We start from the raw sequence: 26,458 nt of genomic DNA on the forward strand, positions 1-26,458 counted from the left end.
TGAGGGATTAATTCAACACAAAACCAAAACAAACAATATTCAAAATGCATGATATTTGTTAGATATAATAGAAGGTTATATCTAATCTGTGGAAATGTACACACAAACCACCAAATCCAACTGTGAGATTTTAAGGAAATAATGATTCGTCAATAGGATGGGATGTTATGTAGTCATTAAAAATGATTATGTACATTATATAACAGCATGTAAAATGTTTATGATGTGACATTAAGTTAACAAATCAGATCACCCTCTGATTGCAACAGTGTTAAATGTTATGTATCCACATCTATATACCTGTGGACAAAGAATATAAAGAAAAATCAAACATAAAAAGAGTTTTGTTAAAACAGGGAATATTAAAAATGCCTTATAATTCTGCTCTGACACTGCTTTACAAGGAGTTTATCTGGTTGAAAATAAATAGCTCAGACACTGTGCGGCAATTTCTCTGAGATAGATGGGATTCCCATTTAGTCAAAGGTGCTGCGTGAACAGATCGGATTTTCCCCCTTAGTCCACGAAGCCACCTAAAACCTCATCTTTATTTGACCCTGGTTCTTCCTCAGCTAACCACATAGAGATTGTCTAAATACTCCAAGGGTAGTTTCTCTGTCCCCTGTGCACTATTAAACTAAGACACAGTCAGAACTCGAGGTACTTATTGTTTTCTAAAATATTCAGTAAATGAATGATTCTATCTAGTAATTATTTCTTGAATTCTTCTCCTTCACTACCATCTCACTATCTCTTCTGCCTTCCTCAATTCTTTGTAATGTCTCCCTTGAATTTTAACAAGTTTGTTTGTTGGTTTTACCGTATATATCTTAAGACTCTCAAGATTGAAAGTATTGCAGTTTCTCAAATGTGTCCTGTTTCCATTGATACTAGCCCTTCATGAGCTATTTTTTCTGCCTTTTCTGTCCTTAACTATCCAGCAAATTTCTCCTCATCTATCAAGACTCAGCTTGAGAACTGCCCCCACAAGAAGTCATTCATGACCCATGTTCATAGGTCTTATCACACTATTGCAGTCAAATTTCAACTGGGGAGTGATTTTGCTCCCAGTTACTCCAGGGCTATTAGGCAATGTCTAGAGTAATTATTTTTATTACTATTATCAGGACTGTTGGGTGGGGTAGAGCATGTGCTTAATGACCTTTAGTGAGGGGAAGCCTGGGATACTAGATACTACCAAATATCCTACAATGCACAGAACAGCCTCCTACAACAAAGAAGTATCCAGCCTGAGACATCAACACTGCTAAGGCTGAGAAAACCCTCTCGGTTTTAATTATTGTTTCACTTCACTGTCCTGTTAAATTGTGAACTCCCTGTGGTCAAGACTCTGTCTCTTCAACTTTAGATTTCCAGCCTCTGGCAAAGGGCCTGCCTGACAAATAATAAGAACGCAATAACTCTTGGTGGAAAAATGGGTGAATAAATTAGGAAATAAATAAAAATACTAAGTTAAAAAATACTTTAAAATGCAGAAATATTGCCATAATGTCTCTATAGACTTTTATGATATTAAATTGCATGTAATGACTTTTACAAGGAGTCATATTTTTACTCTGTTAAATTCATCTATAATTTTTCTTTTTTTTTTCCCTGGTGGACATTTGGAACTTTGTGCTTCAAGTTTGAGCAAATGTTCTTTTACAAATGAAATAACATCTTACACTGTTTAAAACCTAAATGTCAGTGCTTTATAGAAGATTATTCCTTTGCCTAGAATAAACACACTGAATTGGAGGCAAATGTGCAAATTAATCATATGCAGAGAGCTCATTTGCGACGTGTGAGTTCCATGGGGGTGATTTAAATGTTTCGGGATTTCAGAGATACAGTGTGTGTTTATGCCCTGAATACACTAAAAACAGGTGACAACCTTAGCATGACCAACTACCCAATTACGTGAACAGCAAAGGATGGGAGGCAGGAATCGCTGATGTCAATGTTCATATGTCAGTGTCAAGCAGAAGAGATAGTAATATTAATTAACGAAGTAAGTTGACAGCTCTAGGCAACACACAGTTTGCACAGCTACTTTTCCGGAGGAGAAACCAGAATTAGTGACTGCCCTAGCTCCCTGTGGTTGATAATTAGGCTTCCTCGGTCCTACCATTCATCCATTAATGTAGACTTTTCCAAGTATCCAAATTTCACCCCAATTTCCATATCCTTCATTTTCTTTCTTTTTTTAATAACAATCACCCCCTACCTTCTCTTTGTTTTGTGCTCTATAATATTTTCCCCAACCCCAACATACTTTAAAATTCTGTGAAAGGTCAGTTTCTTAGCACAGGTCACTCCTTCCTCCCCCACCTGAAAGATTCCTTTCAGGGCCAGTCTTCCCACACTGGTCCTTGCCTCCTCTTTAGCTACTGGCCTCTTTATTGATTCTTCAAATTAATTTTCTATCAGTGTTACAGTCCAATCTTTTCCATCGCACCAAGGAGTTTAATATTCATGCTACAAAACTAAGTTGAAAATGAATGCTTGATTAAAACCAAGGTAATCCCATCTTCCAATTCCGATTTAATGCTCCATACACTTTCATGATGGAGAGGTGTTGATTTCTCAAGTGGTAAATCATGGGGGGGAACCATTTTAGAATGTATGGGAATTATTTCTTCACTTGGAAGTGAATCTTATCTGGCTCTCCTTTACAAACGGTTTCTGGGCTAGCTGTTTTCAAAATGTCTTGAGAGGGAAGTTGTTCTAGAATAACTAAGGAGTGAATTCCAGGTCTGCATGCCTGAGCTATATGACAGTGACTGGGTCAAATGATTTCATCTGTCTGAGCCCCAGTCACCTCAAAATTAAGCTGAGGTCTCTTTGCCCATTGGGATAATACTACCTACTTTATACTTTTGTTTGTTTGTTTGTTTGTTTTTGTGAAAAGTAAATGAAATGATGTTTGTAAGAGGATGGTACTCTATCTGGCCAGTAGTTAGTACTGAGTGAATGTAAAACAGAAGAAACACTAAACTTCTCTTTGTAATAAATTAATCCCAGAGACATGTTTTTGGTGACTGACTATGGGGGAAGGTCCATAGTCTATCTGACTATGAGGGGAGGTCCACAGACTATTTGATTAGGGGAGAAGGTCCATTATTGTTGCTTCTCTAGGTTCACTTGAGATGAAAACAAGTAGAGAATTGGCTTAAGTTTCACAGAGGGTCCAGCAATGCAGTGAACGTTGAATGTTGAAACAGCAGGAGTTCTGAACAGCCTATCTAACAGATTCAGTGAGGCAGAGCTAAGGGGGGAATTCCATGCATGCTCAGGGCTGCTTCTTCAAAATCTAGATTTATCTCATTGTCCTTCCCTCCATGGGAGAACTGTGCTTCCCTCCATCGGAAAACATTTAAGAACTAACTAGCAATCTCAGGCAGGTATCACCAGCCCCTTTGTCAGCTGGGAATACAATTCTGTGATCTTCCAGAGCTCAGAGCTCAACTACAAAGTCGGGTCAGCCCCTGGTTTCGCAAATTCTCATTTCTTAACCGTCGCCTCCCTGTTTCTTGCAGTGTTGCCTTGGCAGAGCAGGCCACACCACTGACACGTCTGATTCCTTATCCTAACTCACCTTTTTCAGCTTTATCACCCCCTCCTGTGTTTCATAATCCGTTGTGATTTCAAACGATTCCATACCATCTCCATCAACAATATTGTATGTGACTAAGCCATTTTCTCCAATGTCTGGATCTTTAGCTTTCACTCTTCCTACTTCCTCCCCAGGGACGGCTGCTTCTGACACAGACATCTGGTATACGCCTAGAAGAAGAAGACATCTATTTTTATTTTCTCTTTTATTTGGCAGCTGTAAGACTATAGATTTCATTGAATCCCAATAAATTTCTCAAAGGATTTGAAATTGAACTTTCTATTGACTGAAAACATGAAAGAAGTGAATGGATGTGGGGAGGAGGATCCCACATGGTCTGCTTGTCAAAAGAATGTGTCCTACGAAGGGTGATAAAACAATATCTAGGTCCAGGTGAAATGTTGGGGTCACCTGCCACATGTAAGGGAGAAAAACAATGCTTTGTTACATTTCCCATCAAGTAATGATGGAGAACCATGCATGTCTTCATTTAGCAAAATAGCTGAAGCTTCTTTTCATGTCTTCAGGATGGTCCATGAGTTAACTCCAAGGCTCACTTATGGTATTGCCAAGAGCCCAGAAAAAAAAAAATTCTCTGTTTAAAAGCCTTCCTTCAACAGCTCCATATTTACTTTAAAAATGCAAACTTTATCTTTAATATCACTCCCTGTCTAACTCTATATTTGACACTCCCCTTATTTCACCTCCTTCACAACTTGCCTCCTTCACAAGTTGGTCAAGTGTTACCTTCTCCAGAAGGCTTTCCTGCAGTGTGACCTTCCTATATATTTATTTAATGTTTATTGGGAGCCTAATACTGTACATGGAGGTACTGTCCTAGTGCCAGAACACTGTTTTGTTTGGTTGTTTTGTTTACTACTAAATAAAACAGTCAAGATTCCTCTCTTAATGAGGCCAACTAAAGAGAAAAAATAAAAACAAATGTAAACACACTCTGATGTCATTGCAATGAAAAAGGAAAATAAAGTAGGGTAAAAGGGTGAGGGTTCTGAGAGTGGGTGTGTGGTTGTGTGTGTGTAAGTGCATGATTGTGTGTGAGGTGAGGGGGTAAATATGTGAGTGGCCATGAGTGATTGTGTGGGTATGAATCTGTTGTGTAAGAGTGTGAGTGTGTGTATGAATGTGAGCTATTTGTGAGTGAGTTTGTGTATGTGTATGAGTGTGATTGAATGCACATGCTTGTGTTAATAATGTGTGGGTGAGAAGCAGAAAGAGGGAGAGATTGGTTTTGAGTAGTGTGGTAGGAGAAGACATTCTTTAGAAAAAGGAATCTAAAATGACTGAGGAAGACAATGATGTGAATATCTGCAGGATAAAAACCACCGGCCAGGTGATTAGCAAATGGCAAAAACCCTAAGGTGAGAAGATCCTGAATACTTGCAGAGGAACAAGAGGAGGAGAGTGACTATAGCCTTCTGGTGAGAGAGAAGGGCTGTAGGGAAGTGGAGGCCAAATTGCATTAAATAGACCATTGTGGGGGATGGAAAAGACTTCAGGTTTTGTTTAAACTTGGGGAAATCACTGGAAGGTTTTCAGTAAGTAGCTAAGATTCAACATTATCTTATTTGCTTTTCACATTTAATACTCTGTGCAACACACAATATAGGGAAGCCAGGATTGAAAATCTTGCCTCTATCATTTCCAAGCAAAGTGATCTTGGGCAAGTTACTTCAGCTCATTATGTTTTAATTTCCCCTTACAGAGATTTCATCAGTTCTAATACCTTGTCTATATTTATCAATAGTATTTTGCTTTGCAACTTTCTTTTGGATTCATAATCTATTTAATCTCACCATGCCCTCTATATTAAAGGATGCGTGGGAAGTGGGAGTCCCTTGTAGATAATTACCAATTAACATGAAGGTTTAAAAAAAAATGTCCTATGTGGATTTTGTCCAAATCTCATTCAAGTTCATGACAGCGAAACCAGTACAACCAGTACAGTAGCAATGTAACTTTACTATATGATTGTCTATGACCAAGGGCAGTAAAGGCTGCCTGCTAATAATTCTGCTTGACCTTTCTTTTCCAACACACCAGACAATCGTATAGTGTGGATAATGGAGCATGCAGCTCTTAGAATGTTATATGAGCCTCAGGCTTATCGAGGATGCTGAACTTGTGCCCGGCCAGGCAAAAAAGTCTTGTGTAGATTCTTGTTTTTGAATTCCTTTGAGTAACCACAGTGCCTTCCTGGGGCCACATTTAGTTGCCTTCCTTGTTACCTCATTTGCAAAATGTTCCATTTCTCTGATAGTAAGCTCACAGGCTCTAACTGAAAAAGACACTTTCATGATGAACCCCCCCATGCATTAGCAGCACCAGCAGCACCGCAGTCATACTGTCCATTCATACACATCTGTACGTACATAGACAGACTTGTATTCAAACTCTGACTTTGCCACATTTCTAGGGCAACTTATGCACTTTTTACAGAAGCCAGTTTTATCTGTAAAATGTAGGCTGTTGCAGAGATTTACAACAGTAGTGACTATTCATTAAATGATGGTAGTTGCTATAATTACAATTATTAATAATAACCTTTCAAAATCATTGTTTTTCATTTAATTCCCTCTGCAATTTTATAAATTTTGTAGAACAGCCATAATCCCCCAGATAACAATGGCTAGAATTTGTTGACAACTTATAGACAGTTGTCATTATAAGATTTTACACTAGCTCCTTTAGTCCAAACAGTAATCCTATTAATTAGGTACTGTGGAAGATTGCATTTTCCAAAACATGGCCAAAACAATATCTCCCATCCCACTTGCTTTTCCTTCAAGATGACTTTGACAGGTCTTCCACTGAAAGGTGGGGTCTACATGAACTCCACTTAGATTTATGAGCCTTATGACTCCAGTGGAAACAATGTGTTGTGACTTCTGAAGCTAGTTAACAAAAGGCAACACAATTTTTGCCTGGTACCCTTGGGGATCACACTTTCCAAAACCAGCCCACACAGAAAGGAAGGAGCAATCAACACAAACTTGCCAGCCACGCAAATAAGCTGGTTTGGAAGTGGATCCTCCATCCCCAGTGGAGCTGTCACCAGCTGTTGCTATGGAGAACAGAGGCATGCCGTCTCCTCCAAGCCTTGCCCAAATTCCAGACACATGATAAAAACAAATTATTATTATTATTGTTTTAAACCACTAAGTTTTCCAGCAATTTGTTACATAGTAATTGATAAAACACTCAGGGACTATTATATCCAGGTTAGAAATGAGGACACTGAGGCAGAAAAGGGTTAATTAATTACTAGATTGCATCACTACTACCAAGCAAAATACTTAGCGAAAACAATATTTTGTTTCCAGGGTTGTAGAACTTTTTACATCTTTTCATTCTCCTACTATCTCTACTCTCCGACATCGTTGTTGTTGTTGTCTTGTTTTTGTGTTTTGTTTTTGTAAGAATGATAGGAATTGCCCCTAGTTTTCTAGATTTTCTTTTTGATACCTGAGTAAAGCAGGAATAGGTTAGAGGAGGCAGAGAGCTGGCTGTGGCACCATGGAAAAGTGAAAGCCAAGCCCAACTACTTACTCTGCGGAAACTTTGGTGGGTTGTCATTGACATCAGTCAGTGTGATCGTCACTTTGGTTGTCCCTGAGAGTCCGCCCATATGTCCACCCATGTCCTTGGCCTGGATCACCACGTGGTACTCCTCCTTGGCCTCCCTGTCCATGTTGGGTAGGGCTGTTCTGATGATACCTGGACAGGTGAGCAGGCAACATCACAGATATTCATTTATAACATTATGACAACAAGAAAGTTCTGAGCACTGAGGAAGCAATGCTGAATAAAAAGCCCATGCCCTCAGCAAGAATCATTTCAACATGGTAGTTACAACCAAAGGCAGCCATACTGAAGCATCATTATGTCTTTTCAAGCAAATCATAACAATTACTATACAGCATTTGTATTTATGTTTTGTTGTACATTCAAGTAATAACCTTATTCTTCTCAGATATAAGCACCCTAAAGACTGAAATATTTGAGTGGTCATTGCATGAATATCCATGACTAAACTCATACTTTTTGACTTCCAGCACAATCTTCTGTAAGTCTATTGCTGCATACAATTCATGGAAATGTTTTGATGATGCATATTAAGTTTAAAGTAGGAGGTGCATATTTCATGCAAAACATTAAAGTGTAAATATTAATTTTTAAAAGAGTGAACCAAATCAGTTAAAATATATACAATGCTCATACAAGCACGTACTGTCTATTATCACCTGTCACTGAAAACAATGATAAATTAATAACTGAATTCTACATGATTGCTAGATATTGGCACATGAGTGCCATGCTCACTTAAATCTTTAGGAGACCTTTGGAAGCTTTTTCTCTCTGTAGATATGGCAACAGTTATATGAGGAATATAGAGAGCACTGTGGAAGCCTTAGTCCTTATTGCTCTCTTACTTCTGACATTAAAGTTGAGTTTTTAGATTATAGTTGTTATTGTGTCATCGTGAAATATGGGAAAAACAATAATAAATGTTTCATGGTGTGCTAACGATATGCTAGGCACAGGCCAAGTATCTAATCCTCACACTAACCTTACAGGGTAGCCCTCTTTATTCCTTTTTCATATTTGAGAAAACAGAGAATTAAATAAGTTCTGATCAGGCCTGGGACTTCTTATTCACCATGTGTCACAAATCACAGTGACATTCCACAGTACCTGTCTGTGCTTCCACCGAAAAATAGGGTTGTCCTTCGAGGATACTGTACACTAACTTGGCGCTATTTCCATAAGTGGGGTCATCTGCATCTGAAGCTGTCACCTGGATTACTGATGTTCCTTAAAAGTGAAATAAATTAATTAGCAACATCTCCTCAGCTTTTCAAATTATGTTCTTGTTTACAAAGTTTTATTCTAAAATTAACCCTGAAGAGGGCAGCACAATTATTCAACATTCTCTCATTTTCCTGGAGTTGAGATGCAAAACAACCAGCCAACCAACCTTCCTTTCTTTCTTCCTTCCTTCCTTCCTTCCTTCCTTCCTGCTCTATAAAAATGCCCACAGTTTAAAAATGAACTTTCTGTATTTATAGTACATCCTGCATTGGTTGGTGATTAAAATAATATTCTAAATATTATTGCACAAATATCTTACAACTCACGCACTTGAAATGTTCAGTATATCAAATAATTACATTAAAATCTTCCCAAAGAGTACAATAAATGATAATTAACGATAAATTGCTTTCATGAAAGGACAGAGTGCAATCTTCCATCTGTAGCAGAACAATAAATACATCATTTTATTGTTGCTTTGCATGTAATAAAATTGCTGCTAATTCTACAATTTAATTAATTTATGGCCATAAATATTGAGCAGAATGCTGTTCCCTACTGGCATGAAAATCGCATCTTCCCACCTGTAGCTGGTCTGGTAGCCATATAACAGAAATCACCAGTAGACATCTGGTGAGAGGTAAGGGAAGCGTTCATGGGTCAGAATGAAGGGAAACCAGGAAATTGAAGAAAGATGGGATTTTGCTTTTCCTAAAAACAAACTTTGTTCCTGGCTGGTCACAAATAGCAAGTATCTGGGGCATGGTATGCTGGGCTTCAGAGTAGGGAGAGAGGAGCTGGAAGAAGAAAACCAGTAATTATCGAATTTCTCTGTGCCAGCATGATCTGGGGGCACATTCCATGTATTTTGCCAGCATTCCTCTGCTGGGCATTTTTTACATCTACTGTATTAGTGAGAAATTGAACTTGAGATATATGAAGCTTTGTAATTTATTTCACAAAGTTGGTAATTGCCAAAGTTTCACCCAATCCAGCACACCACAAAACTCAAGTTATTTCTGTAACATTTTCAGCGAGGGGCAAGGTTCTATGTGGGAGGCAAGGGAGCCAGTTTACACAGCCTTTCACTACCTTGAATGTATAGGGTTGTCAGTGATTTTCGTGTGGTATACATCTCACTTTTTTCTAGTTACTCTTCTATAATTCATTATTTCATAGAAACAATATCTTTGGAGCTCTTCCCATTTCTCAGTCACTATTCTAGGCAGGATAGATTTATAAAGGAAAATACCATCATGGTGTGGCTAGGGACATTATTAATTTTAAATGCTTAATTTCCTTCTAGAACTCTGCTACATCCTTTACAATGGTTTTGTATTTCACATCTATTTCATTTAGCCTTCAACATAGTTTATATTATCCTCATTTTATAGATGGCGAAATAAAAACTTAGAAAGGTATAATAGGTTGCCTGGGTTCACATGGCTGATTAGGAGTACAGCCATGATTCATAGTACTGTCTGACAACAGAGACTATACTGCCATATGCCATAATACAATGTCTGAGTTCTCAAAATAATAAGAGCAATCCATGACAAAGCCACATCCAGCATCACACTGAATGAGCAAAAGCTGGAAGCATTCTCCTTCAGAGCAGGAATAAGACAAGGATGCCCACTCTCACCAGTCCTATTCAACATAGTACTGGAAGTCCTAATCAGAGCCACGAGGCAAGAGCAAGAAATAAAAGACATTGAAATAGGAAAAAGAAGAAGTCAAATTATTTCTCTTCACTAATGATATGATTCTATACCTAGAAAACTCTAAAGACTCTGCCAAAAGGCTCTTAGAACTGATCAACAACTTCAGTAAAGCTTCAGAATACAAAATCAAGGTACAAAAATCAACGGCATTTCTATACATCAATAACACTCGAGCTAAGGACCAAATCAAGAATACAGTGCAATTCACAATGGCCACAAAACAATAAAATACCTAGGAATACATCTAACCAAGGAGGTAAATGATCTGTACAAGGAAAATTTCGAAACACTGCTGAAAGAAATCATAGATGACACAGACAAATGGAATATTGATCCTTTCAATGATATTGATTCTTTCAACCCATGAGCATAGAATGTTTTCCCATTTGATATCATTAAAATGGCTACACTGCCCAAAGCAATCTACTGATTCAATGCTATTTCTATCAAACTACCAACATCGTTTTTCAAAGAATTAGGAAAAAAAAAAAAAAAAAAAGCTGTTCTAAGACTCATATGGAACCAAAAAAGAGCCCAAATAGTCAAAGCAATCCTAAGGAAAAAGAAAAAAGTTGGAGAAGTCACCTTACCCAACTTCAAGCTATACTACAAGGCTACAGTAACCAAAATAGCATGTTGCTGGTGCAAGAACAGGCACATAGACCAGTGGAACAGAATAGAGAACCCAGAAATAAAGCCACACACCTACAGCCGTCTGATCATCAACAAAGTTGACAAAATTAAGCAATGAGGAAAGTATTCCTTAATCAATAAATAATGCTGGGATAGCTGGCTAGCCTTATGCAGAAGAGTGAAACTGAACCCTTACCTTTCCCCATATACAAAAATTATCTCAAGATGAATTAAAGATTTAAATGTAAGACCTCAAACTATAAATGCCCTAGGGAAAAAAATCCAGGAAACACCATTCTGGACATTGGCCTTGGGAGATAATTTATGACTAGGTCCTCAAAAGAAATTGCAACAAAAATAAAAATTGACAAGCAGGACCTAATTGTACTAAAGAGCTTCTGCACAACAAAGGGAAACTATAAACAGAGTAAAGAGACAACCTATGGAATGGGAGAAAATATTCACAAACTACACACCCAACAAAGGTCTAGTATCCAGAATCTACAAGGAATTTAAACAATTCAACAAGTAAAAAAAAAATGTAATTAAAAAGTGGGCAAAAGACATGGATGGACACTTACCAAAAGAAGATATGAAAATGGCTAACAAACATAAAAAAATTGGTCATCACTAAACATCAGAGAAATGTAAATGAAACCCATAATGAGATACCATCTCACACTAGTTAGAATAGCTATGATTAAAAAGTCAAAAAATAACATGCTGGTGAGGATGTGGAGAAAAGGGAACACATATACACTGTTGGTTGGAATGTACATTAGTTCACTCTGAAAAGCAATTTGGAGAAGTCTCAAATAAAACAGAATTACAATTCAAGGCTGGGAGCGGTGGCTTATGCCTGTAATCCTAGCACTTTGGGAGGACGAGGTGAAGGGATCACCTGAGGTCTGGAGTTCCACATCAGCCTGGCCAAAATGGCAAAACCCTGTGTGTACTAAAAATACAAAAAAATTAGCCAGTGTGGTGGTAGGCGCCTGTAATCCCAGCTACTCAGGAGGCTGAGGCAGGAGAATCGCTTGAACCCAGGAGGCAGAGATTGCAGTGAGCTGAGATCGTGCCACTGCACTGCAGCCTGGGCAACAGAGCAAGACTCTGTCTCAGGAAAAAAAAAAAAAAGGCATTACAATTCAACCCAGCAATCCCATTACTTTTTATAGACCCAAAGGAAAATAAATTGTTCTATAAGAAAAACACCTGCACTTGTATATTTATTGCAGCACTATTCACAATAGTGCAGACATGGAGTCAACCAAGGTGCCCATCAACAGTGGATTGGATAAAGAATATGTGGTATATATATACCATGGAATACTATGCATGGTGGCATGAATAATATCATGCCTTTGCATCAACACGGATGCAGCTGGAGGCCGTTATCCTGAGCAAATTGACACAGGAACAGAAAACCAAATACCACATGCTTTCATTTATAACTGGAGGTATAAAAGAACCCAATGTTTACCCAGTGGGAATAACAAACACAGGATTACTAGAGTGGAGCCAGAGGACAAGTGCCGAAATCTATTGGGTACTCTGTTCACTACCTGAGTGATGGGGTCATTCATACCACAAACCTCAGTGTTACACAGTATATTCATGTATATTCACTCAATAAACCTGCACATGGGCCGGGCACGGTGGCTCACATCTGTAATCTCATCACTTTGGGAGGCTGAGGCGGGTGGATCACTTGAGGTCAGGAGTTCAAGACCAGCCTGAACAACATGGTGAAACCCCGTCTGTACTAAAAATACAAAGAAATTAGCCGGGTGTGGTGGCGTGCTCCTGTAATCCCAGCTACTCGGAAGTCTGAGGCAGGAGAATTGCTTGAACCCGGGAAACAGAGGTTGTAGTGAGCTGAGATGGCATTACGGCACTCCAGCCTGAGTAACAGAGGGAGACAACAGCATTACAGCACTCCAGCCTGAGTAACAGAGGGAGACTCCGTCTCAAAATAAATAAATAAATAAATAAATAAACAAACAAACAAACCTGCACATGTACCCCCTGAATCTAAAATAAAAATTGAAACTAAAAAAAAAAAAAAGCCTGAATTTTATCCCTAAACATCAATGAGCCCACAAAGGTGAGAATAATGAAAATTTCCCTGGATTATATATTTTGATGACTTGCCTTTTCACCCCATCCCCACCCCTGACACTCAGTTGCTGACACTGCTGTTTCCTCTATATGGATTTATTTGATATTTGTTGTTTCTCATTATAATACACAGGCTAAACATCAAGAGGCTGAAGGACTGGGCAGGGAAAATGGAAGGGACGAAGGTGGGAAATGGCTCAGGCTGGCTTTTGATAAGTACTTGACTTTTCCTGGTGGAGAAGGAATAGATCATTTTCTGGCATAAAAACCTCTGTATGCACAGTGGAAGGATCTTAGCGTTCTAGAGTCAAACCTACCTTTCTTAAGTAGGTTGATTCCTATACTTGTTGCTGGATTTTCTCATCTGTAAAATGATCCTGAATTCATTTGAGCTCTAAAACTCTTTTAAGCAGACTCACTCCCTCATTAGAACAGTTCTACTCACTGTTTGAAAGACAAACCTTTCTTAATATGAGGAAGGCTTCTCAAAAGAAACATTTTGTAAATGTTTCATTATGTGCATGTTATAAAGAAAGCTATTGCCAGAAGGTGGCTAATTCTTTGAAGAAATCCTTCAAAAAATTATCCTTTAGCAACTTGATGTGTCTTCAAGCATGTTGAAAAGATATACCTACTTCTGAACATGGTGACATAGTGCTGTGGTTAAATGTGCATTTTAGATCCATTTAATAGCTCAAATGTCTCTACAGAAATTAGTTAACTTGTTTTTGGCATGGGTTTCCTATCTGTGAAATATGGTGAGTTGGAATTACCTCATTGTAAAGATTAATCATTGCAAAAGCTAAATAAAATAGTGCATGTAAGTCATTAATTAGCACAGTGTCTACATGCAACAAATATTACCATTTACATTACCTATTAGACATCAATACGCACTAGGGACTGGATGTATATTATCTCTATTCCTACAGGACTAGAAATTGTTATTCCCATTTTACATTTTGTTATTTTGCCATAAAAGATAAAGAAGCAGCTCTACTTCCTGATTTGGGAGAACGGGCTTCAGCCTACCCACCACAGAGACACCAGGCCTGGAAGCAGAGCAGGCCTCCCACACCGTACGCACCCACATTGGACCTCTCAGGCACGTTGGCATGATAGGTCTCGTGCAGGAACTCCGGAGGGTTGTCATTAATGTCCTGGACCTTGACAATGAATTCCGACGGTGGCTCCAGTGGCCGGTTGGTGTCCCTGTCCACCGCCTGAGCCATCAACGTGTACTGGGCTCTCTCTTCTCGATCCAACGTCTTGGTGGCATGAATGTTCCCTGATTTGTCATCAATCACAAAAATGGTTCCAGCTCCTTCACCTGAGAGAATGTATTTAATGTTCCCATCACCAGAGTCAATATCCGAATGAAGCTGGAAAAATGAGAAATTGAGATTTTTAATTCCATGAAGAATGCAGTGGGGAAACTCACTTACAAGTGATTACAACAATATGCTGCACACACACACATCATGAAAGGGAGATGTTCTCATCCCCATTTCACAACAGGAGAAAGGCAATCTTAGAGAATATCATAGCCTTGGCCAAGGTCACACTGCAGAACAGTGAAGCCAGAGTTCAAATATATATATTTTTAATTCTAAGATTCACGCTCTCCCTTCACCTCTCTCCATATGTATGCGTATATGCAAAATATAAAAACCTAAACGTATCTGTCAATAGTTTGAAATAAATGTATGTTATTTTTAAAAACATATAAGCAAACATTCATGCAATAAGTCTTCCTCTCAGCTCTGACTCCCATTCCTTCATTTTCTCCTCTGCTCAGAGACTATCACTGTAACCAGTTTCTTGTGAATCCTATAAGAGATATTCTATTCCATGCATATGCAAGGAAATCCACACAGATACATATGTGCCCTAGTTTATTGTTATACAATAAATTTCCAGAGTACACACATCATTCTTCACCTCATCCTTTTCCTCTAACAATAAATTCAGGTGACCATTCCACATTTATAACTATAGATCTTCCTCATCCACTGTATCGAGGTTATTATCTTTTTAAAAATTTTTTGTTTTGGGTTTTTTTTTTTTTTTTTGAGATGGAGTCTCACTTTATTGCCCAGGCTGGAGTGCAATCGCATGATCTCGGCTCACTGCAGCCTCTGCCTCCCATGTTCAAGAGATTTCTCCTAAATCAGCCTCCCAAGTAGTTGGGATTACAGGCACATGCTACCATACCCAGCTCATTTTTGCATTTTTAGTAGAGACAGGGTTTTACCATGTTTCCCAGCTGGTCTCGAACCCCCGACCTCAAGTGATCCGCCTGCCTTGGCCTCCCAAAGTGCTGGGATTACAGACATGAGCCACCATGCCTGGCCAATGTTTTTGTTTGTTTGTTTTTAGCAGTCCTTTCTAAAGAACACTTAAGCTTGTTTCCTGGCTTTTGTTACTACAAACAATTCAACTGATCAGACCTTTCCAGAAGACCTGCTTTGCGGTACACAGGGTATGAGGATCTGGGGATGTGGCCTGCCTGGAAGAAGTGTCCATTCTAATGCTAAAGGTAGGTGGGACTAGTGGCATGGGTTGATATGTATACAATTTCTTAGGTGTCAGAAAGAATCTTAAACATCCCCAAGTTTTTCTTCTTTAACAGAGCTTAGAGATAAGATGATATTTGCCTAAATTCACACTTGTCGGGTCCAAGAAATCAACTAGGTCTCCTAACTTCCAATCATCTTCTGTTCTGCCCTCACTCTGCTCTGTATTTTCAAACATGAAAGTCTCCCAAAAATCACATCTGGTGTTCCTGTAGCAAAAAACTCCTCACCCCGCCTTGTTGTTCAATCTCAATTTCTGCAGCTGTCATTTTAATCCGAGTTCCTTGGTCCTCATTCTGCCCTTTGTGGGAAAAAGTAAGCATTATTTTTACTGTTCTAGTGGGCTTTAAGAGCAGTCAAGTAGAGAAAAAGACCTTGGTTCTACCTACTAAATAAGAAAACCCATTGTAAACTAGAGAGCTTTATTCAAATGACATTTAGAATAATAAAAAGAGGCCAGGCACATTGGCTCATCCCTGTAATCTCAGCACTTTGGGACGCTGAGGCAGGTGGATCACTTGAGGTCGGGGGTTCGAGACCAGCCTGGCCAACATGCTGAAACCTCTCTAGAAGAAATACAAAAATTAACCAGGCATGATAGCGTGCACCTGTAATCCCAGCTACTTGGGAGGCTGAGGCAGAAGAATCGCTTGAACCCAGGAGGCAGAGGTTGCAGCGAGCTGAGATCTTACCACTGTACTCCAGCCTGGCAGACAGTGAGACTTTGTCTCAAAAATAAATAAATAAATAAATTAATTAATTAAAATAATAAAAACGATGATTATTATCAATGCCACTTAATATTAACAATATTAGTAGTATTATTTATTACTAATGCCATTTCATATTTTTGTTAAAATTGGTATTTTATTATTTCGATTTAAATTATTATTATGAGACTAAGGCCTAGAGACCTTACCTCATGATTATTATTATGAGACTAAGGCCTAGAGACCTTGCTTATAAAGCAAGGTTGAATACATTGATTTTAAAAAATTTTGTATTGTTTCAATTTCCCCAAAGATATCTAATTGATTTGCAGTGCTTCAGTGAAACCCCAATTATTTCAGCTCAGGGGGTTACCTGTGGGTACAAATTACAAAGACCATTTTGTTTTTAGTCCTCTTTATTTCTAGGAGGAAAAAATAAACAGACTTTTCTTCAGAATTTGTTATTCATAACAATGTGTTGTTGTGAAATTATGGCTAACACATTTCTGATGAATAAGTCCATTTGACAGTAAAATACAAAGCTGTTTGATGGCCTATGACAGATGAACAGAATTGCCCCAATCTTAATTCAGTCAAGTTTCCTTAATGAAGGCAAAATTTCTGCCCCCACCCCCATCTTAGGGGAGGCTTACCTTTTTTCTTCTATTTACCCTGCTGCAGACCTGGCAGAAGTTAAGGGCAAAGACATACGAATGAGGAAGAAGAAAGTATAAATAAAATGCTGACTTTAATGGGAATGCCCAGACATTGAATCTTTCTAGAGGCCTTCATATATTACATATGAATTTGGCAACTTTCTTGAAAATTAAATGGATCTATTTCATGATCAGCCAAATAACTAAAAATTTAACAAAACATTTCCTATTATTTTTCTACTTTGTTTTCTGGTTGGAAAGTTGGATATAACTTCCCTTTTTTGTGTCTAACAAAGATGATTTATACAACTGACATGGATACTTACTAGGCTACACACACACACACACACACACACACACACACACACCCCACACACACACACATAAAACAACAACAACAACAAAAAAAAACAGTTTCATAAACCATTCAGTGCTATCAAGGGATCCAGTTGCTGAGGCATACACCGCCAATTCCTAACTCCAAAGACGAATGGCTTCCCTCTCTGCATAGCACAGCATGACACAAGCTGTATTTCCACAAGAAATCTGAAAGTCCGTGGTTTACCAAATTTCACCTTTTCGGGGCATCTTAAGCACTCAGTCTTGAATGTCATCGAATGAAAGGTTGTTAGGAAATAAACCATCTATTCGATCCCTCCTATTTCTAGGGAATTGTCTCAGCACATTTCAAAAGAAAGATTCACAGGACCAACCACTTTATTTATTTTTCCCCTATCCAACCTGACATCAGATTCATTCTCATGTGCCTAGCTTTTGAAGGTCACACACCATGAATAATACTAGTTTTCCTTTCACCTCTTTTTTTTTCTATATTTTCTTCTAGGAGGCATGACAATTGCTTACTCCACAGAGATGCTGAAATGACTCTCCAGATCCTGTTTCTTCTGCAACCCCCAACCTGAACACACACACTGCTTCCCATTGAGAAAGTCCCCAAAGCAGAAGGTTCTATTCATATCTCAGAATGATTCATGCACAGCCCTTCACATCATTCAAGCTCCACATCTCTTGCCATGGCTGAAATCTCTTTTTCCTCTCTAGGCACAGAGCCCATCTCCTCTACTTAGGGAATTCCATATGCCAATTATTTCCATTTCCATTTCTCACGTCGACTTCCACATATTTCCATTTGGGATATAAATGAATGAAATTCCTTTGGTACATCTCTTCAAGAAGAAATTTTTCCAAACTTACACAATGTCATTGAGATTCTAACATGAATCTCCTGCAAGTATGTCAATTATGTGAACATGAAGTGCTCTTCTCATGTAAAAGAACAATTAAGATAACTCTGCAGAAATCAGTAGGGTTCAGAAACCCCTCAAACCTATTCTCTTTCCCTTTTCCCTTCCACTGGATAATTCTTGTTCATCTTTTAGGTTACAGGTTATTCCCATGTTGTCCTTGAAACCTTCCTTTGACATCCCTCCCAAATATTACCATGTAAATTCATAATCATTTACATTGAATGTCCTCATTATTCTACTATTCATTTTCTTTTCTTATTTTTATTTTTATTTTTTTAATTACTTAGGTAACTGTCTCTTTTCCACTAGACCTCTTTGAGGTCAGGAGCTATCTTAATCTAGTTTACATTTTGCCTAGCATGGCAGCTGCTCCACATGATAGGATTTCAGTTCTTATGTATCTGATGATCTATCTTTGTGTTTTTTTTGAGATGGAGGCCTTTGTCTCATAATAATAATTTAAATTCAAATAATAAAAATACTTTAACAAAAATATGAAAATGGCATTAGTAATAAATAATACTATTAATATTGTTAATATCAACTGGCATTGTTAATAATCATCTTTTTATTATTTATTTATTTATTTATTTTTTGAGACAGAGTCTCACTCTGTCTCCCAGGCTGGAGTACAGTGGCACATCTTGGCTTACTGCAACCACTCCCTCCCATGTTCAAGCGATTCCGCTGCCTCAGCCTCTGGAGTAGGTGGGAGTACAGGCACTCGCCATCACGCCTGGCTAATATTTGTGTTGTTAGTAGAGACGAGGTTTCACCATACTAGGCAGGCTGGTCTCGAACTCCTGACATCCAGTGATTCACCTGCCTCAGCCTCCCAGAGTGCTGGGATTACAGTTGTGAGCCACTGCGCTGGCCGCACATATCTTTTTGTAGCTTTAATGTCACTATCATCTGAAAGATAACTGTATATTTTACTCAAATGCTAGTGGGTAGGTAATTTTCCAAACTCTCTTGAATTTGTATTTTGGACTCTCTTTCTACACTTGCACTTTTCCGGAAGGGATACACAGAGACCACAGAGCCTGGAATGGGAAGTCATCTCACTGGGTTTTACCATGCCTGTGGAAACAGGGATAAAACCACACCCAACCTTCTGAAACATATTCATTCATCTCTTCAAAGCTGGGTCTAGCACCAGGACATAAGTACAGAAGGATGACACTGCCCTTGACACAAAGTAGCTTGAAATCTAGTGAAGTAGACAGATTAATAAGTAGATACATTGAATACAAAAAGCAAAGCTATGATAAAGGGTCCAGAGGAGGAGCATTCAAGTTGGGATTAGGGTGTGGTCAGGGAAATGCCTCCAGCTGGAATATGGTTAAATAAATTATGGCTATGTATATTTAATGGGCTGTTAAGCAGCCATTCAAAATGAAGTTTGAGCCTGGCGTAGTGGCTCAGGCCTGCAATCTCAACACTTTGGGAGGCTGATGAGAGATGATCACTTAGGTCAGGGGTTTGAAGCCAACCTGGGCAACATAGCAAGACCCTTTCTCTACAAAAAATAAAATAAAATACAAATTAGCCAGGCATGGTGGTATGAGCCTGTAGTCCCAGCTACTCAGGAGGCTAAAGCAGGAGGATCCCTTGAGCCCAGGAGTTTGAGATTACAGTGAGCTATGATCACACTAGTGCATGCCAGTCTGGGCAACAGAGAGAGACCCCATATCTAAATAATATGATAAATGAGTTTTATGATATAACTCCATAAAACTCAATGGAAAAACCTAAGAAGTATTCTCAACATGCATAAGTCCATTAATTTTTTAAAAAGTCTGGAATAACATATTATGTACAATATTTGGGTGGTTTTACTGGCTCTTCAGGCCATTGGTGTTGTCTCTCTTAGATGCCTGTGGGCCTTTTGTTTCTTTCTGGCCACAAATGACTATTCCAATGGTGGGATGGAGAGCTCAGGATTGAGGGAAGGCAGCCTTACCCTGCCCACAAGCACGGGGTCAGGCCCGGTGTACTCCTCTATCACGAAGAACTGGTTCCAGACCCAGCCACGCTTGGAGCGCTGTAGCACCTGCCCCTCCTTGCCCTTCTCATGGTGCCCATGGAAGGAGGGCCGCAGGTGGCCCCGCCGCTCTGGGGCAAAGGCCTGGCTGTGGCACAGCATGCCCAGGCACACCAGGGCAGCTTGTAAACAGTAGTTCTCCTTCATTTTTGGTTACGTGGTAGGCACAGGAGAATGCAGCTGTCACCCCTTCCACCAACCGTGCGGTGGTCTTGCCGAGGGTGGCCTCCCGGATGCGTCACGCAGACCTCTCTTGGGATGGAATGTCTCTGCTGGCTGAGCTCATCACGTCAGGGCTGCCCACATCCCCAGTCAGCTTCTGCAAGCAGAGAGAGGTTGGATTAGCTGCAGGCCAAATCCCCACTTCATTCCCATTCCTTTCAGTAAGCCTTCAGGACTGAGCATCAGTTTTATCACGTGGGAGCTATGGGCTTTGGGGAAGCTCACTGACTGCTTTGAGCTCAGCTTGCTCATTTACGAAGTGGGGATAAGAGTGTACCCAGTACAAAGCTATTGGGATTCACTGAGTAATGCGTGTAAGTCTCTTAGCACAACGCCTGGTACCTAGTAAGCACTCCATATTAATCTGTTATTATAATTGATTAAAATTGTGCTTAGATATGATTTTGTAATAAGAAAACAGGGAATTAAAGGAGTCCGGATGAGGAACATATAATCCACACTGGGGTTCAGTTCAGGGAGAGAATGGATGGCTGGACTCAATCCTTTAGTGAGGTTGCTGTAATAAGAAAGGAGAGTGTGGGATTCCACGCAGAAGGAGCATCACATCCAAAAGCACAGTGTGCACCAAGACGTTCGGCATGCCTGGAGGTAGCAATGAAGAAGGCGGGCCGGCAATGGATCCTGTTAGAGAAGGGATGTAGGGGAAGATCCTAAGAAACCATTGACGGTTACTGAAATATTTACAGGAGAAATAATGGGTCAAGGTCTCTGCGGTAAATCAGTTAAGGGTATAGTGTCAATTTAAGGAGGAAGATTTGCTTTTGTCTGGCAAAGATCCATCCACGAAGCCAAAGATACTACCTTGCTTAGCCTGGAAGTCTCGGAAAGGATATTTTACAAGCTTTCACTAACTAGGAGGAGGAAAATAAAACAAAACAATATATCCTACCAACCAGCCCAAGGTCATGTTCTCAGCACCCAGCCATGACTTAGCTACTCAACACCAGTGAGGATAAGCCAGTAACGCCTTTCACCTCTCTACACTCCTCACAGGTTTCTGACCCACAGTCACTCCTGTCCTCTCTCCAGCACTCTGGTTCTTATTGCCAGTGCTTAACTTCTGTCTTGGGTTCTGGACTTCTTCATTGGACTTTCTCATGCTGAAAACTTAATTCTTCTCTAAGATATTCCCCTTGCTTGTTCTCCTCTCTTAGCACCATACATTTGTTTTCTGGAGAATCACCTTCTCTCTCTGGAGTGCCACCCAGACTCCAGAGACAGAATCAGATGAGTTCACCACCCATGTGAGGGAATCTGAGAGAGTTCTTGTGCAGGAGGATGACACATTGATACTGAGGATAACATTCTGTTTCAGCACCTGGGTCTAAATGAAACTGGAAAACTTACTGAGCATTGTAGGAATCACTGCCATCACCTAATTTTTTGCTGTCTTCTTTGGGTGAAATGGTTCAAGGAAAAAGGGAGCAAGAAGGAAACAGCATGAATCTTGGCATAGCGGAAGGTACATAGACTTGGAGGTCAGCTGCACCTGGATCAGAATACCCCTTCCATATTTTACAATCTGGGTTACTCTGGGCATGCCAATCAATCACTCTGAACCTCCATGTTTTCATGTGAACAATGAGGATGACAAGAATTGTTGCACCCATATAGGCCTGAACACAGAGTTGGGAACTGGACATGCAATAGGTTCCTTCTTCTTTTCCCAGAGTGTCACAACATAGCGGGAGATCTGAAGAAACCACTGATGGTTACTGAAATATTTACAGGAAAAATAATGGGTCAAGGTCTGATATGGTTTGGCTGTGTCCCCACCCAAATCTCATCTTGAATTCAACATGTGTTGTGGGAGGGACCTGGTGGGAGGCAATTGAATCATGGTTGCAGGTCTTTGCCATGCTGTTCTCATGATAGTGAATAAGTCTCACGAGATCTGACAGGTTTATAAAGGGGAATTTCCCTGCACAAGCTCTCTCTTTTCCTGCTGCCATCCATATAAGATGTGACTTGCTCCTCCTTGCCTTCCACTATAATTGTGAAGCTTCCCCAGCCATGTGGAACTCTAAGGGTACCCATGCCTTGAACATGGAGATGCCCCCAAGAGGGTGATGAGGTGCTTTCTCCAAGATGGGAATTGAGAACAAATAAGTTACTTGGGATACCATAGCCATCTGACCTCAGCAACTTAGAAAATAAAAGAATTGGTGAAATTATAATTTGTAGACACAGATCCATTCCATTTTGATGAACTTTGACTTTGCCATCCCAAGCCTTTCTGTTTCCTTTGTAATATGACAAAGTGGTATCTGGGAGGCCACAGATGTGCAGTTAAAGCCTGGTGACTGTCACTTTTCTCAATAACACTTTGGGATCGTATTATTTTAGTCTTTATTCAAGGAATAGGGGACTTGAAACTCTTAATATTGGTTGTAAACAGACACTTTGGGATACGTAAAAGGCTACGGGGGAGAGAGAGAAAGATGGAAAAGGCAGTGTCACCATTTAACAACTTCATCCTTACATTCAGGCACTTTAATAATACATCAGATGCTGTTTCTAGAAAGCCAAACCGACTGTGTGGACAGAGCACAAAGAAGGCCCCAGAAGAGGAGTTAGATGCTAAAATGAGGCCGTATGAAACAACAGAAAGATTTCTGGGCAGAAGTCATGAAACTCGAGATTTGGTGGAGAATCTGCACTAATTTGCCATGCAGCTTCATTGATTCTACTCTCAGAGGCTCTGTCTCACTCTGTAAAATGAAGCCTGTGTAAAATTTTCTTCAAGTGGCTTCATATTCACGATTACAGTTGTAGTGAACTAGTGAGGGGCATTTCTTCTGATTCATACAGTGTCTCCTTACTAGACTGGAAACTTCTGAATGGATGGGATTATATCTTATTCACATTTATATGTCTGACACCTGAACACAAAGCAGGCCGTCAATAAAATTTTAATATATGATTTGAATCTCACATTTCAACTCCAAACTTGACATTGTCTCTGTGGAAACTCAAGAAGAAGAAAGAAAGAAAAAGAAAACAGCATATGGTGAGGCAAGATCCCTGCCCATCTTGCACCATGCCAAGTATTAAATGCTCATTCACAGAGTGATAAATTATTCTTGCATATAAGCCGTGAAGTGTATTAGAAAGAAAGGGTTTAATTAAAGTTGATATTTCTTCACCTTTTTCTTCTGGCTGCCATTTTGCTGCAAAGCACAATTATTTCTAACACTAGAAGTGTTGAAACAAGATGACAACTTTTTTCTTTTATAAAAAATGTCTAGCTTAATACTAATGAATTTAAGAGTTTCCACATGATCAATAAACAATAACATTCAATCTGTTAAAAAGGTGAAATTATCTCTTTTCTTCTTTTGGAAAGAATACTGAATCAATTTGCTTTTAAGAGCAATGGTCCACCATTTTAAATGCTTATATGACTATATGTGATACAGAAAGTTATTTTAATGGTTAATCTTAGGTATGTATAAGACTGATTTTAAGACATAATTTAAAAAAAAAATTCACTTTCAGAATGAAAATTTATGTAGCAAGTTCTTTTCCTTAGCTACTGTTCTAAAAGCTTTACAAATAGTAACTCATCTATTAATTTCTATAACAACCTTATGAATAGGAGCCATGAATATTCTTCTCTTAAAGGATGAGGAAACTGAGTCCCAGATACATTAAACAACTTATGCAGACTTACGCTTCTAGTAAATAGCAGACCCCCATGGCTTCAGGCCCTAGAATCCATGTTCTTAACCAGTGAACAATCACAATTCTTGTCATTTGTTTGAGTTTGAAGTTCATAAGGAAATTATATGGACATTGTGATAAAAAGCAGTAACCTAGAAGCCAGCTAAATGTGGGAAGTAAATTACTATTGGAACTCAGTGTATACTAATGACAGGATAGAATGAAAACACTAATATAGTTAAAATTTGCCAGGTGTTATCCGCCTAACATTCTTGGACATGTTTTCCATGAGTTGAGTCATCAAGTCTTCACAAAAACCCAAAAACGTAGCATTATTGCTATTCCCATTTTACAGGCAAGTAGTCTGAGGCACATCAAAATTAAGTAATTTGTCCAAGGTTACAGAGCCAGCAAGTGAAGGACCTGGGATTGAACTCTGAATGTTTGGTTGGAGGACTTGTATTCCTACCCTCTACAATTTTACCTAAGAGAAGGCTGCAGGTCAAATTTAGGCACACTAATACAAATAGACACAATAGCCTTAACATGATGATAATTTAAATTTTGGTAGCATGGAGAAGTAGACTATAATAAAAAAAATTATCCAAACCAAAAAGAAAGAAAAAGCATTTTATATCAATGACCAAAGTGAAGATGAACAAGACGTAATTACATCAGTCCATCAATAACCATCAATAACATAGTATAACCAGGTCTTTAAACAGCATATGACACAAAATTTGATCTTTTGTTTTTATTTTAAATACCTGTTTCAGAATTTCTAAATGTGTAGGTTAGAAAAGCGTATTCAGAGTTGTTTTAGTTTTTTGTTTTGTTTTGTTTTGTTTTATGAAATATTTCTAGAATTGAGAGAACTGATTGATGTATTCAGTGGTAGGGACTTAGTAGGAATCTCCCGTGAAAATTAATAGGAGGCTGCCCTCCTAAGGAGACCTTGATGTTGGTAATAATTAGGGAAATATATCAATGTTCTAATTGGTTTTAATAAAGACCCCCAAGGTAGTTCTTAAACAATCCATTAAAACACTTTTTAGCAGTATGCCAGGATGCCTAAGCATTGGGATTCTACTAAAACATATAGGAGGACTTTATTTTATGATGGGAGCATATTGCTTGGAGGGAAAAATAAATGTTGTTGAAAGTCACAGCAGTAATAACATGACAGGAAAATAGATGTGCAAAGCCACCAGCTCAAAAGGGAAGGCTCACCCCTCTATCTTGAGAGCAGATAGCCCGTCATAAGCTACCGTGCCTTGAGCATAAAACTCTCTTGCTGTGCCTGCTTTTGTCTCAGTAAAAGAAAATGACATATACAGGTGTTTAAGTATATTTGGACTCCTGCTGGAAATTGTTATTGGGAAATTGTTATTGAGAATGAAAGACGAAAGCGCTTAGCAGAAAGCAAGCAGATTTGGTTTTTCAGCTGTCCCCTCCCCACAGAGCTGGAAGGATCAGACAGGCTGACCTGTTTTTTCATTTCCAGGTAGCTAATTTACAGTTAGAGACAGGTTATTATTACATTAAGAATATTACCAAGGCCCACACCAGAGCTCAAAACCCCGTTCTGTATCTGCAAAGTCCCCTTGTTGGTGAGCTAAGGGACTCTGGTATCCCTTTCAACAAACACAGCTTTGTAACCAATCCAATTCTATTATGCAAATTAATTCAAGCATATTTTATTCCCCGTTCAGATCTCATCACTCAGCACTGAGCTGGTCTCTCATTTCAAATCAAATCACAGGAATTATGCCACGTCTGTGGAAATCACAGAGAATAGGGGAGAAGAAGTATTACAAGAATTATCGAGTCACACTTCTCAATAATTCTTCTCCCCTGATTTCTAGACTTGGAGCACGGCATAAGCTTGGGGTAATCACTTCTTCTCAGGTGCAAAATACACAGCAGAGACTGCAAAAAGGTTATGGTATATGCTGCTCTAATTTCTAATACCAAATTCAAATGTTAAAGTAGGCAGCAAATAAGGCCCCTTATCAAAGACCCCAGCGCTCTGCAAAGGTGAGTGGAAATTTTAAAACTGCTTCAGTGGAGATCTGAGTCTCTGCTTCTGGAGAAATACAGAATGACAGAAGTTCTGCTTTGAAAGTGGAAAGATCATTCACTACCTATGTGTCAGGTTCAAATCCTGGTTCCATCATTCATGATTTAAATTAAATTGTCATAAAAGTAGATACTATCCTTGGTCAGGTGCTTGATTTTTCTAGTGCTGGACAGTATGCTCAGGGCTTGGTACACATTATTTTCTGCATTTTCACCACAGCTGCATATATATGTGTGTGATATATATATATATATGTATATATACATCATGTGTATATATGTATATATACATCAT

The 26,458-nt window shown here is 39.1% G+C and overlaps 1 protein-coding gene across 2 annotated transcripts in view; it reads right to left on the minus strand.

The window, feature by feature from the left end:
• Positions 1-26,458, minus strand: part of CDH11 (cadherin 11) — a 179,135-nt gene that overhangs the window by 41,092 nt on the left and 111,585 nt on the right. For both annotated transcript variants that reach the window (XM_032157536.2, XM_032157538.2), the window contains exons 3-7: positions 20,098-20,497; positions 14,012-14,306; positions 8,330-8,449; positions 7,184-7,351; positions 3,599-3,786 (exon numbers count right to left, since the gene is read on the minus strand). In XM_032157536.2, coding sequence (XP_032013427.1) covers positions 3,599-3,786; positions 7,184-7,351; positions 8,330-8,449; positions 14,012-14,306; positions 20,098-20,325 — 999 coding nt within the window. In that variant the 5' untranslated portion in view covers positions 20,326-20,497. The remainder of the gene's footprint in view (positions 1-3,598; positions 3,787-7,183; positions 7,352-8,329; positions 8,450-14,011; positions 14,307-20,097; positions 20,498-26,458) is intronic.

This window comes from Hylobates moloch, unplaced genomic scaffold, assembly GCF_009828535.3.
Source record: "Hylobates moloch isolate HMO894 unplaced genomic scaffold, HMol_V3 SCAFFOLD_6, whole genome shotgun sequence".
NCBI lineage: Eukaryota > Metazoa > Chordata > Mammalia > Primates > Hylobatidae > Hylobates > Hylobates moloch.